The sequence below is a fragment of the Brachyhypopomus gauderio genome, chromosome 2 (assembly GCF_052324685.1).
Source record: "Brachyhypopomus gauderio isolate BG-103 chromosome 2, BGAUD_0.2, whole genome shotgun sequence".
NCBI classification, from domain to species: domain Eukaryota; kingdom Metazoa; phylum Chordata; class Actinopteri; order Gymnotiformes; family Hypopomidae; genus Brachyhypopomus; species Brachyhypopomus gauderio.
The window spans coordinates 35,586,893-35,599,836 of NC_135212.1; the positions used below are offsets into that span (position 1 = coordinate 35,586,893).

Sequence of the window (12,944 nt, forward strand, 5' to 3'; positions counted from 1 at the left end):
TCTGCTGGCGGTTGGGTGCAAGTTCTGCATGTGAGTGATTCCATACATTAGATTATCCACAAGCATTTGAGTCCCAGCCTTGTTCGGGTTAAGCTGATTAGGTTTAAAAAGCTCAGGACGCCTAAAAGATGTTGAAATTGTCAATGAAGTTTACCTTCTGATGTGCACAGGCTGTAGTGAGCCAGCTGTTTAGAGCCAGTTGCTTACTGAGAGGCTCTAACATTATTAACTGTGAGGAACGTAGAGAGGAAAGACACATGACTGAAAAACATTTAATTAAAGATCCTTTAAAACAGTGAAATACACTGTATGACGATAATCAATAATTGTACAGTTTTGACAAGCCCTGCCTAGAATACAATACCTAAGATTAAGGTTTGAATAGCCAGTATGACTAGATTATTTTGAATTAGTTTAAAACAGTTTACATTTTTGGAATTCAATTTATTTTCTTAAATATTGAACAGTAGTCATTAAGGCCATATTTATAATGATGTAAATAGTTAGCTTACTTAGTCTGTATTTTTCCCAGAAGTTGTTTTTTTGTGTTTTTCTCTGGTTTCAGAATAATTATGTAACACTTTGGAATGAATATACAAAATAACAAACCAAAGCTGGAGGCCAAAATGGCAAAAATCTCCACAGCTACTGTGAATTTTCCAGGAGAGCTGACATAAGCTGGAATAAAGGTGATCCAAACTGCACAGAATATGAGCATGCTGAATGTGATGAATTTGGCTTCATTAAAGTTATCAGGCAGTTTCCGTGCTAGAAATGCTAAAATAAAACACAAAAAAGCCAGGAGTCCTATATAACCCAAAACAGCCCAGAAACCTAAAGCAGAACCTAAACCACATTCTAGAATAACCTTTTCTTTGTAGAGGTTCAGATTTTTAAAGGGAAATGGAGGGGAAATTATCAGCCAAAGCATACATATAAGAACCTGTATGAGAGTGAAAGCAAGAACACTGAGTCTCTGCTGTGGGGGCCCAAACCATTTCATAACATTGCTGCCTGGAAGTGTAGCCCTGAATGCCATTAACACCACTATTGTTTTCCCCAGAACACAGGAGATGCAGAGGACGAAGGTGATCCCAAACGCTGTGTGGCGCAGCATACAGGACCACTCAGAGGGCCGACCAATGAAAGTAAGTGAACAGAGGAAACACAGAGTCAGAGAGATGAGCAGCAGGAAGCTCAGCTCTGAATTGTTGGCTCTGACGATGGGAGTATATTTGTACCTAAAGAATATGACTCCTATTATCACTGTCATTATTGCACCTAGAACAGATAAAGCTGTTAGCAAAGATCCCATTGTTTCCTCACAGGACAGATATTCAGTTTGTTTTCTTACACATTTATCCCTTTGTGGGTTTGACCAGTAGTCTTGATAGCATTGTTCACATTTGATAGAATCTGTCATGAACAAACAGAACAAATATACAGCACAAAAATACATTAGATACACTTAGATATGTAGTTGCGTAGAGAACATTTTTTGGCAGTATAAGTAAAGATTTAGCAGCATGAGAAAAGTACTTCATTGCTTTTACAAATCTCCAAAATGTCTGTACTTTGATAATCACAAGACTACTAGTAGATTTATTTTAGCAGTACTAGAAATATTTTATGTTTGGTTACCCTATTCACAGCATTTATTTTACTGTTTACCTATGTACCTGTTAAATTACTGATCTCTCCTTCAGCACATGGTATACAGTCAAAGCAGCACACAGGCTTTCCTTTCTGCACAGCCTTCCTGGTTCCTGGAGGGCAGCTCTCACTGCACACAGACACTGGCACCTATAATCAAGGGAAATATTGAATTGTCTAAACACTATTTAAAACATTCTCTACTAGCAACAAGTACACATTGTTAAAAGCAACCCCTAATGGGGAAGGCAATCACCTGATTGGTATTTTGTGCCCATAGAACAGAGGCCAAATTTACAGCTAATCGATTACGAGCAGAGAAAGTGGAGTCATAAAGTCCAACAGTGACAAATACATGTTCTTCTTTTCTCGTTTGCCAATTTATTATCTCATATCTTGCTGCAGGGTCACCATTTTCATCAAAATAAATGTCTTCACCCATTTTGGTTCTGAAATGCACCTTTTTGATGTGTTCTAGAAACTAACAGAATGTATACACTTTATAGGTTAATGAAAGAAATATTGAAAATCTGCTTTTATATTAAGGTAAAGTACATCATTTTGTCTCATGTAAATTAGTACTTGAATTGAAGAGTTATTACTAAGAAGTGCCAAAACTAGTGTTCAGTCAGTGCTTTAACAGACTATTAACTTACTGTTAGAGGATCAGGCTGCTTCTTTGTTGGACATGTGTCTTTACAGCCCAGAAGGTCGTGCAGGGTGTGGGCAATAGCATAAACTCCTTTATACACATTATTAAAAATTGGCATTAGGTTCATGTCAGTGAAGGTGTTTTCAATATCAGAAAGTTTCTCCTCTCCAGTGCACACTGGTAAATCATCTGAATAATTCTGCTTTGTATATCCACAATTAAACAAAGCTTCCCAGAATTGAGTAAAAATGGCCTCACCCGCAGTTTTCAGTGAATTTATATTCAGAATGAAGTCCTTCAGACCTGTCACCTTTGTTTTAGGGATAGCCAGTCCTATGGCTCCTTGTAGTATCTTGTGATTATCCATTGTGGCTAGTTGTGTATCAAATATCCAGGCCTCTGTTCCCACCCACTGCAATCCAGTTATATTGTGCTCAAGAAATACGCTTATCAAAATCTGTAAATCAAAGTTGTCAAGAAATCCCACTATTACTCGAGAAGTGGAGCTTTTGATCTGCTCAATGATTCTCAAAACATTTTCCCGAGAGTATGTTTTAAAAAATGGAAGGGAATATTCTAAACATATGCCCAACTGTTGTGCGACTTCCGTAAATGCAGCCATTCCACTGTTTCCATAGTCATCATCAGTTCTTAATGCTCCCACCCAGGTCCAGCCAAAGTGCCTGACCATTTCTGCCAGTGCTCTGCTCTGGTGATAATCACTGGGAATAGTGCGCAGAAATGAGGGATATTTCCTTTTGTCACTGAGACATTCACAGGTTGCATAATGACTGATCTAAAATCATATTCACAGTTATATTCAGTCATGATTCTTTGTGCACCAGTATTCTTAATAGAACATACAATTATAATTCACTTAACAAAATACTGCATTTTACAGCTACATCTATCCTTGGAAATGAAATATTTATAGTCATAATGTTGACTAAGATAATATTGCCTGAGATCTTACTAATGGAATGCTGAAAGGTCCAATTGTCGTCGTAACAGCCATAGACACTGATGAGTATGACTCTCCTATTATGGCTTGTACTTGTGCAGGTTTTGCACAGGGCTCCTCCAAGGCTGAGTTTTCGTTTCCATTCATAAGTGCCATGGCCATTCTGACCCCCAATGCTGTGGTACCACAGGTGTCATAGATCTTGTAGCCCAGAGAGACACCAGGAAGTAAAGAGGAACTGTTGTTGATTTCCTCTATTGCAAAAATCAATGACTGTGAATACTGGAAGGCTCTGAAATTAAGGCTGGTTAGACAACAAAACAAAAATATGAAAATATGATGAAATCTTATAAATTATACCTCTGCTAAGTATGTTTGGCTTGTAGTAATATTTAATCAAAAGTGTTGCTTACCTCTTGCATTGTATTGGAGATGGTTTAACTGAATAGGACAAGTTTGTGTTCTCCCATTTACTGTGGAAGGGGAAAATCCCTCCAACAATGATATCACCATCCTTTGATAGTTGTGGGTATGTAGATTCTCCTTGCAAGGCACAATCTGTTGCATTAGACTTGGAGAATCTGATGATGGTCATTACCAGAGGTAAGACAGCAAGAATAGGTTCCATCCACCTATCCATATACACTTTAGACATAAAGGCTTAAGAGTGTTTTGCAGGTCTGATATTTGAAATGGCTGAACAGGAAGGATATGTGGTATTTATACTGGTTGAAAGGCATATTCTCTATGGTAAACTGTTACTGGTTCTCTGCAGTTAGAGGAGGGAAGATTTTTAAATGCAAGGAATGCCTACCTAACAGAGTGGGTTGTGGGTTTGGGTTTCTCACTGATAGTTTTCCTTGGTTTCATGTTTGTTTTTACAATATTTGTTTAATAAAACAGTGTGTAAATTTGTATTTAAACCAAATTTAAATAGGTTCCCTGCCATGCCAAGAGATAAATAATAATCACCGGATCAGCAAAGCAGTAGTTATCTATTTTATTATAGAGAATATCTCAGCAAAAATAAATGTAATGGGGGGGGGGGGGGGGCAGTAGTGAGCACTCAATGGAGTAGACGTCTCTTCCGTAAGCTCCCCTCCAGTGTTTAAAAGTTTGGTTAAAAATAGAGTTTTTAGGTGCGGTTTGCTATTATACATTTGGGTGGTCACTTTTTAAGGCATTTGTTGACAAAATGACCAAGCCGAAGGTGCCGAAAAAGTTGGAGAAACCAACTAACGAGACTGATGGAGCACGTGGGGTCGAGCAGGAGGCTAAAGATGGCGATGCTTGCTCGCTAACATCAGTGGCTAATCCTGGAATATCAGACATTCTCTCAGCAATCCACGAAATGAGCAGCAAGATGAATGAGCGCTTTAACAACTTGGAGTCTACTTTACAAGCTACACAGACTACTCTCAATGACCATGGCAGTCGGATTGACGAAATGGAATTAGCCAAATTAGACCATGAAAACCGCCTAGTCGGGTTGGAGCAGGCCTTGCTGCGAATGGACGCCGAGAATAAGGAGCTCCGCGGGAAAGTGATTGATCTGGAGGGGCGTTCGAGACATCAAATTATCAAAATCTTAGGGTTACCTGAAAATATTGAAAAAGGCCGACCAGCGGAGTTCCTTTCCAGATTTATCTCCACTCTGCTGGGCGCCGAGAACTTTGACAGGCCTCTGCAGATCGATCGCGCTCACCGGCTGGGCGGACAAGCAACCGCAAACTCGGGCCATCCACGGCTGATGATTGCTAGGATTCATCACTGTCCCATGAGAGAGAAGATCTTGCAGCTCGCGCAGCAAAAGCATCATCTGACATTCAAAGGGAAAAGGATCCTTTTCTTCCCAGATCTCCCGACGGAGGTGGTGAGGCAGCGTCAGCTGTTTGACGGTGTTCAGAGGAGGCTGAGGGATGCTGGTGTGACGTGCGGCTTTCTGTACCCTGCGCGTCTTCGTGTTGCCCACAACAATGCCAAAAAGCTGTGCACCAACCCACAGGAGGCTGAAGAGTTCCTGAGTGATTTGTTACTATAAAAATCTGAGGCAGAACCTTAACCCTAACCCTTGAGTTGATACGGTGACGCAAAGGTGATATTACAAAACGATGGACCGATGCGTGTATGGAACTCTTTTTGTCGGTAGTCCGGACACCGGTGGACACTCCGTACCGCTGTTCATTTAGTTAATTCAGTTCCTGACATTCTATACTTGAATATGGAGGGGAAGTTGAGTTGCTTCAGTTAAGTTACTGCAGATAGGGCTGGCACGACGTAGTTTAGTCAGTGTCTTAGATGTAGTTTCCCCAGTGTTTATGTGGGAGTATCTTTACCTACTTTGTTTGGGAAAGTGGGTCAGTGGGAGGGGTGGGGAGGATTTATCGTTTATATACTCAAGTGTTGTATTGTTTTTTTTTCTTTTCTTTTTTTTGGAATATTTGGGCACTAGGTACGACATCGTGTGTTTTCATTGTTACTCTTGATCATCACTGGCGCAAACAGCTAGGCTACCACAATCCAGCAGCTGTGAGGTTAATTTTTGTGAGTTGGAACGTACGCGGCTTGGGCCACTCAATTAAATGTGCTAAGGTGTTCTCTCATCTTAAATCCCTTTCTGCAGACATTGTGCAGACATTTACAGGAGACTCATATTAGGCCATCTGAATGTAACAGGCTGCGTTGCAGCTGGGTGGGTCATATTTTCCAATCTACATTTTCAAGTAAAGCGTGTGGAGTTGCTGTCATAGTTAAAAATAGTTTGCAGTTTGAACACATCTCCACTATATTGGATCCAAACAGACGCTATATAGTAGTAACTGGACGTATCTGTAAGACCCATGTGACCCTGTTAAATATCTATGGACCTAATTTTGATGATGCAGCGTTTTTTCATAAGGTTTTTGATTCTCTACCGGACCTTACCAACACGCATTTGATTGTAGGGGGAGACTTTAATACTATTTTAGATAAGCATCTGGATAGATCCTCACCAAAAATGTGCAATTTATCGAATTCCTCCAGTGTCTTAAATAACTTGATTACCTCTAACAACCTAGTGGATATTTGGAGAATTCAGCATCCATCTGACAGGGATTACTCATTACTCAACCTATTCTCGTATAGATTTTTTTCCTGTTAGATGCAAGATTATTACCACATGTTATTAATAGCAAATACAATAACTATTTTGATTTCTGATCACTCCCCAGTCTTATTAACGCTAGATTTTGAAATTCCGAAACGGAATAATGCTTGGCGATTCCATCAGAGCCTTCATTCAGACAATGCATTCTGCCAGTTTATATCTAATAAAATATCTGAATTTCTGAAGTTCAATGATACCTCGAATGTCTCAGACACTACTCTGTGGGAATCATTCAATATAGTTCTGCGGGGCCATATTATTTCATATAAGGCATCTTTCAAAAAGCGGCAGCAATGTCGGCTGCAAGAAATTGAATCTGAGATATCAAAATTGAACACTTCGTATAGAGAAACAATGAGTACTCAAACTCTACAAAGAATACTTAATTTAAAATATGAATATAATATGATTACTTCAAGATACGCATGTGACCAGATCCTAAAAGTTAGATAAAGATGCTTTGAATTTGGAGATAAACCTCAGAGGCTGTTAGCTAGACAGTTAAGAGGTTTGCATGCAAGCAGAGCCATTCACCATATAAATTCACCCTGGGTTACAGACCCAAGTTACAGACCTTAGAGCAATAGATGACTGTTTCAGAGAATATTATGAAAAACTATACCAATCAAAAGTAAAAGGAGATATTGAGGCTTGGCTCAGAAATATTGAATTGCTTAAATTAGATGATATAGCACAGGAAGACTTGGACTCTGAACTGACCTCTGAAGAGGTGTTCGAATCAATAAATATTTTGCTAGTGATAAAGCTCCTGGCCCAGATGGTTTCGGAATTGAATTTTATAAGAAATTTGCCAGACAGATTACCCCACTTTTATTGAGAATGTTTTCTCACTCTACCAAAACTGGGATGTTTTTCAGTAAAGTATTAGCAAACAGATTAACCCTGATGAGATCCGGGCGTGGTCTGCCTTCTTGGGGTCCAGCTGGGCGTGGGGGACCCATTGCATTTTTTGTTAAAATAATCAGCAGATTTAGCCCAATTGCAAGTAAAATAAACAATACATATGTTAAATTAGTTTGCTCTCATTTATTTATTAGTTACTTTTTTATTAAAATGTAACACAATAAGGAAATGAATCATAAATCATGCTGGCTGACAGGCTGGTCCTATGGCTAGCTGCTGACGGGCTGGTGCTAACGGAGCTGGCTGCTGCTCATCCTCCTTTTCATTATCACTATCAGACTCTGATATTTCAGAAATGTGATCCTGAAATTTCTTCTTCTGAATCACCATCAAAATCCTCTGTCTCTTCCAATAGCAGCTGTAAGGCAGTCTGAACTGAGAATCGCTTTGCCATCTTTTATAGCATTTTTAGCATTTTTAGCATTTATAGCATCATGTCCCCATGATTGGATGAAACACACACTCACACACACACACACACACACACACACACACACACACACACACACACACAGGTCCAGAGAGGAGGGAGGGATAATGAGGGCTGAGAGAAAAGATGCTTCTTTCAGATCTCACCCCTTTGTCTCTATAGAGATTCTTCGTCTGCTGTCTGACAATATGCAATCAACCCCTGATGTGACAACCATCAAAAGTGTTGATGGTTGCTCACCTTTGCATGCCAAACTCCTCTGTCCTTTGTTTGTATATCCTTTAAAGTCATACAGACGACTATCAACTACCCAACCCAATGTTGATTGCCCACTTTGACTAGCCCAGGGCCCAGTGGACCCTGGACCCTGTATGTAATACAAATGTGAAGGGGGGGGTACGGGGGGGTGGTCATTGAAAATATTTTCTGATTTATGTTGCTCACAGAAAATGAGCCAAGGACCAATGAATCTCAGTTTGAAAAAAAAAAAATTGTAGAATTTTTTTAAGCTGATTTTTTAAAAATGGGTCCCACAGACCCTTGGACCATATAAGGGTTAAAGCAGCATATTACTTCTATTATACACCCCGATCAATCAATCAATCAATCAATCAATCAATCAAACTTGATTTATATAGCGCTTTTTACAACAGTTGTTGTCACAAAGCAGCTTTACAAGTGCCGAGTCCTAGCCCCCAGTGAGCAAGCCAAGGGCGACAGTGGCAAGGAAAAACTCCCTAGTTTTTTTTGCATGAGGAAGAAACCTTGAGAGGAACCAAGACTCAGGGGAGGAACCCATCCTCCTCTGGCAGACACCGGTCACCATGACAAGAACAATTTAGACAGAAAGAAATAAAGAAAAGAAAAAGATGTAGTAATGTCCATCATGGTGTAGGCTTATCCGGTCAGGCAGTAGGTGGCTGGCACTGGATGAATCGCTTGTCCCTCCTCATCTCATTTTTCCTCGAGCAGGCGGGCAGCCATGTGGAAAAAAATATAACAGGGAAAATTAGCTCTGTATGAGGACATATACAGGACAGATGAAATTAAACACATTTCTGGAGTATGGCAGCAACTCCGGCATTAAGTTAAACTATTACAGACTAGCTAAAAAGGCAGAAGCAGAAGGTAACATAGGCTTGGGGGCATTCTGAGACAATGGCATCCATCCACTGCACTGTCAACAAACTTGAGTGACCACGAGCAGTGACAGGATGACAGCACCAGCACCCCAGTCTACCATAAAACCCTTCATCTATGAACCCCTGGATCTGTACCTTTTATCTAAGGGGGGATGTTAATTATCAAACGCTAAACCAAATAGGTGGGTTTTCAACCTAGACTTAAAGATTGTGACTGTGTCAGAGTCCCGTATGCATTTTGGGAGGTTGTTCCAAAGCTGGGGGGCCTTATAAGAAAAGGCTCTTCCCCCTGTTGTTACCTTAATAATTTGTGGAACTAATAAAAGACCAGCACCCTGTGATCTTAGTTGACGTGGGGGTTCATAGTAGGAAATAAGTTCCTGGAGGTATTCAGGACTATTTTTGAACTATTTGAAGTTTATTTAGATTCCTATTTGAACATCCTGACAGTATTGCATTGCAGTAGTCTAATCTAGAGCTAACAAAGACGTGCACCAATTTTTCTGCATCATCCTGTGATAATGCATTTCTTAATTTGGCAATGTTGCGGAGATGTAGAAAAGCTATCCTAGTAGTATTATCTATGTATTTATCAAATGATAGGTCGGAGTCGAGTATGGCGCCTAGGTTTTTGGCTACTGTGCCAGGTGTAATGGGATAGTCTGCAAGATTAAGCATTAGATCTGGAATTTTTTGTCTTGCGGCCTTAGGGCCCACAAGGAGAACTTCTGTTTTGTCCTCATTTAGTTGGAGGAAGTTTAGAGACATCCAGTATTTAATATCTCTTACACAGGCCTCAATTTTTCCTAAACTGAGTTTGTCATCAGGTTTGGCTGATATGTAAAGTTGAGTGTCATCTGCATAGCAGTGAAAATTGACACCATGTTTGTTTATAAGTGTGCCCAATGGTAGCATATATAATGTAAATAATAGTGGTCCTAAGATGGAGCCTTGCAGGACCCCATATTTAACTATTGTACATTTGGATGGAATATTGAGCTCTACAAACTGATGGCGATTTGTCAAGTAAGAGTAAAACCATGAAAGGGCTGTGCCTGAGACTCCAACCCAGCATTCTAACCGCTTTAGCAAGATCCTATGATCAATTGTGTCAAAAGCTGCACTAAGATCGAGAAGCACTAACAGTGATACATAGCCTTGATCTGAAGTAAGGAGGAGATCATTTGTTAACTAATGCTGACTAATGCTGTTTCAGTACTATGATGGGGCCTAAAGCCAGATTGGAACTTTTCAAATATGTGATTCCTATGCAGATATAGGCATAATTGCTGGGCAACAGCTTTTTCTATGATCTTAGATATAAATGATGTGTTTGAAATGGGTCTATAATTAGATAGCACAGTCGGATCAAGATTTGGTTTCTTGATCAGATGTTTAATAACTGCTAATTTACATGATTTGGGCATGTGACCTATTGTAATGGATGAGTTAACTATAGTTAGAAGAGGTTCAGTAACAGCTGGTAATACCTCTTTTAATAACTTTGAGGGAACTGAGTCTAGTGTGCAGGTAGTACAATTTAAGGAAGAAATTATTTTCTCTAATTCTGATTGTGGGAGTGGATGAAAAGCATCAAGTTTTTCTCCTGGTATGTAATTTAAATCAATATCAACCAAACCAGATGACATACTAGTTGTATTGCTAATAAAAGGTTTTATATTTTATCTAATTTCAATTTTATTATCAATGTACATGTAAATGTACACTTGTGATTTACTGCCATGCTCTGCTTTTTCTGATTCAACAGTGTTGTCTGAGAAAATAAACAATATCGAGCATATACATGGAAGTACTGAAGAGCTCCACAGTAGGTGTTAGGTGTCCAAGGCCTCTCCAAAGTGCCACGCCTTTATCCAAACGTGCCACACCCTTATCCAAGACGTTGGCCACTATACTATTGTTTAGTGGTATACTATACTACACTATAAAGGCATGCAACATTTTTTTTACTAAAACAAAATAATTACATTGGACATCTTAATGTTCATTACCTATAGCTTCCTTATTAATTGGCCAAAATGATATTGCTTCCAAGAGGCTAGCTAAGCTAACCATGCCAAGAGGCTAAGTGATGCTGAGGAAAAGTACAGTACTTAAATGTTTTAATACTGCTTGTATTTTAATATTTAGTATGCAGTCTCTTATTCACAACTGTTTATTTATACTCACAAATGCAACTGTGTCCTTTGTAGCCCTTTGTTGCTCTTCTTAGCCAACTTCCGGTTTAGCATTCTACCCAAACAACTTGACAAATTCCAGCTAAACTAAACCTTTTCTTTTTCTATAATGTCCAAAAGTATATACAATCAAAATATTCACTAACAAAATAATCTACGACTGCTTCAGTTTCCCCAAACAGTTTTTTTGCAGTTACTTGATAGCCCCCCCTCCCTTCCCCTTTTACACCTCGCCAGGCAGAGGTGTAAAAAGCTGTCATTCAAAACCATCACCCCCCTCCAGACCAATAAAAACTATGGAATTTAAAAGTAAACAGACGTAGCTTTGCAATTCGAGAACAGATTAGGTAAAACAGGGATGGGCAACTTCCATGACAAAGGGGGCCTAATTTTTTTCAGCACTATTATTGGAGGGCCACATGACCCAGAGGTGGGACCAAGTCAGTGTTTTGCAAGTCTCAAGTAAGTCCAAGTCTTTATCCTCAAGTCCCGAGTCAAGTCTCAAGCAAAGACAGTAAAGTCAAGTCAAGTCTCGAGTCAAGACAGGCAACCGTCAAGTCCCAAGTCTGAAACTTGGAATTTCAAGTCCTTTCGAGTCTTTTTTTTTACAGGCACCAACGCTTTACGAATGCTACGCTGATGCGTTTCTTTACTCGTTTTGTTGGTGTCCACCAGCCAAAAGATGACAGATCATTTACATTTTATCTTCTCTTAATTATATAAATGTACTTAAACAAGAATGTTTCGTTACATCATTTTACACGAAAATAGCGAGCTTCATCGTAAGCAAGATGCTGTCATTACGAATGGTTATTCTAAACATTTGGATAAATGTTTAAATATAGACTAACAAAAGGTTAGGGTTATTTTTTCATTGTTTTCTGTTATTGTGGGGTCACGGTGTACTATTGTTACCTGGAGATTCAGTGGGGTCACATATTCTGATGGCTGCCGTCAGAATTGGTGACCCCAGTTAAAAAGGCTCACCTGTACATCCCATTCATGATTTCTGTGTTGGCTGCAATGGTGAGGGGATAGTAAATCTTGTTTAAGTACATTTATGTAATTAAGAGACGATAAAATGTAAATATAAACATCTGTCATATTTTGGCTCGTGGACACCAACAAAACGAGTAAAGAAAGTGCATCAGCGTAGTTTACGTAGCATTCGTAAAGCGTTTGTGCCTCTGAACAGAAACTGTGAAATAGCGCCCCCTGTGGTCACAAAACTCGACGGTCATAGAATCTGGTGTAACACCGGTCTGCGTCAGAAAGACGGAAATGAAATGAATGGGGCGCACTTTATAAATATTAATATGCGTTTTAAAATTTAGATTTGGGGTAAAAAAAAATCAAGTCTTTGCAAGTAAACAGGTTCAAGTCCAATTCAAGTCCCAAGTTATTGGTGTAAAAGTCCAAGTCAAGTCTAAGTCTCTGAATATTTTTTCAAGTCAAGTCAAAAGTCTTAATATTAATGACTCGAGTCTGACTCGAGTCCAAGTCATGTGACTCGAGTCCCCACCTCTAACATGACCACGCACTTCAAATAATTGGATATGAAAGACACTACAAATTATTCTCAATAAGAACACATTTTAAATGAATTCAGATCTGTATGTTTATTGCACCAACATACATCTATTTTCTGCATATAAATGCATTAACATGTCCTTAATAAGCAACAAAGACAAAACATTTGCTTAATAAAAAAGTGCAAAAAGGAATTTGAACTGAATTTGAACTTCATATCAAAGAAGTGTAACCCGTAGCGCGCTGCGGAGCGATGAGGCGGATACAAACGCTGAGAAGAGCGAGATTTAATTAATAAGGGGAATT

At 39.3% G+C, this 12,944-nt stretch overlaps 1 protein-coding gene across 1 annotated transcript; it reads right to left on the reverse strand.

Moving 5' to 3' along the window:
• Positions 1-508: 508 nt before the first annotated feature.
• LOC143508887 (extracellular calcium-sensing receptor-like) lies at positions 509-3,894 on the reverse strand. Its single transcript, XM_076997487.1, has 6 exons — positions 3,680-3,894; positions 3,279-3,570; positions 2,310-3,101; positions 1,910-2,134; positions 1,680-1,803; positions 509-1,416 (listed from the first exon to the last, which is right to left on the reverse strand). The coding sequence occupies exons 1-6, from the start codon at positions 3,892-3,894 to the stop codon at positions 509-511; spliced, it is 2,556 nt and encodes an 851-aa protein (XP_076853602.1).
• Between the last annotated feature and the right edge of the window lie 9,050 nt (positions 3,895-12,944).

What these genes read in the sequence shown, in the direction of transcription:
- LOC143508887 (XM_076997487.1), bottom strand. Translation starts at nt 3,894, where the DNA reads ATGGAACCTATTCTTGCTGTCTTACCTCTGGTAATGACCATCATCAGA. An exon ending in TCTCCAATACAATGCAAGAG is followed by an intron (nt 3,571 to 3,679) that starts GTAAGCAACACT and finishes TTGTCTAACCAG; the next exon opens with CCTTAATTTCAGAGCCTTCC. An exon ending in GACCTTTCAGCATTCCATTA is followed by an intron (nt 3,102 to 3,278) that starts GTAAGATCTCAG and finishes ATATGATTTTAG; the next exon opens with ATCAGTCATTATGCAACCTG.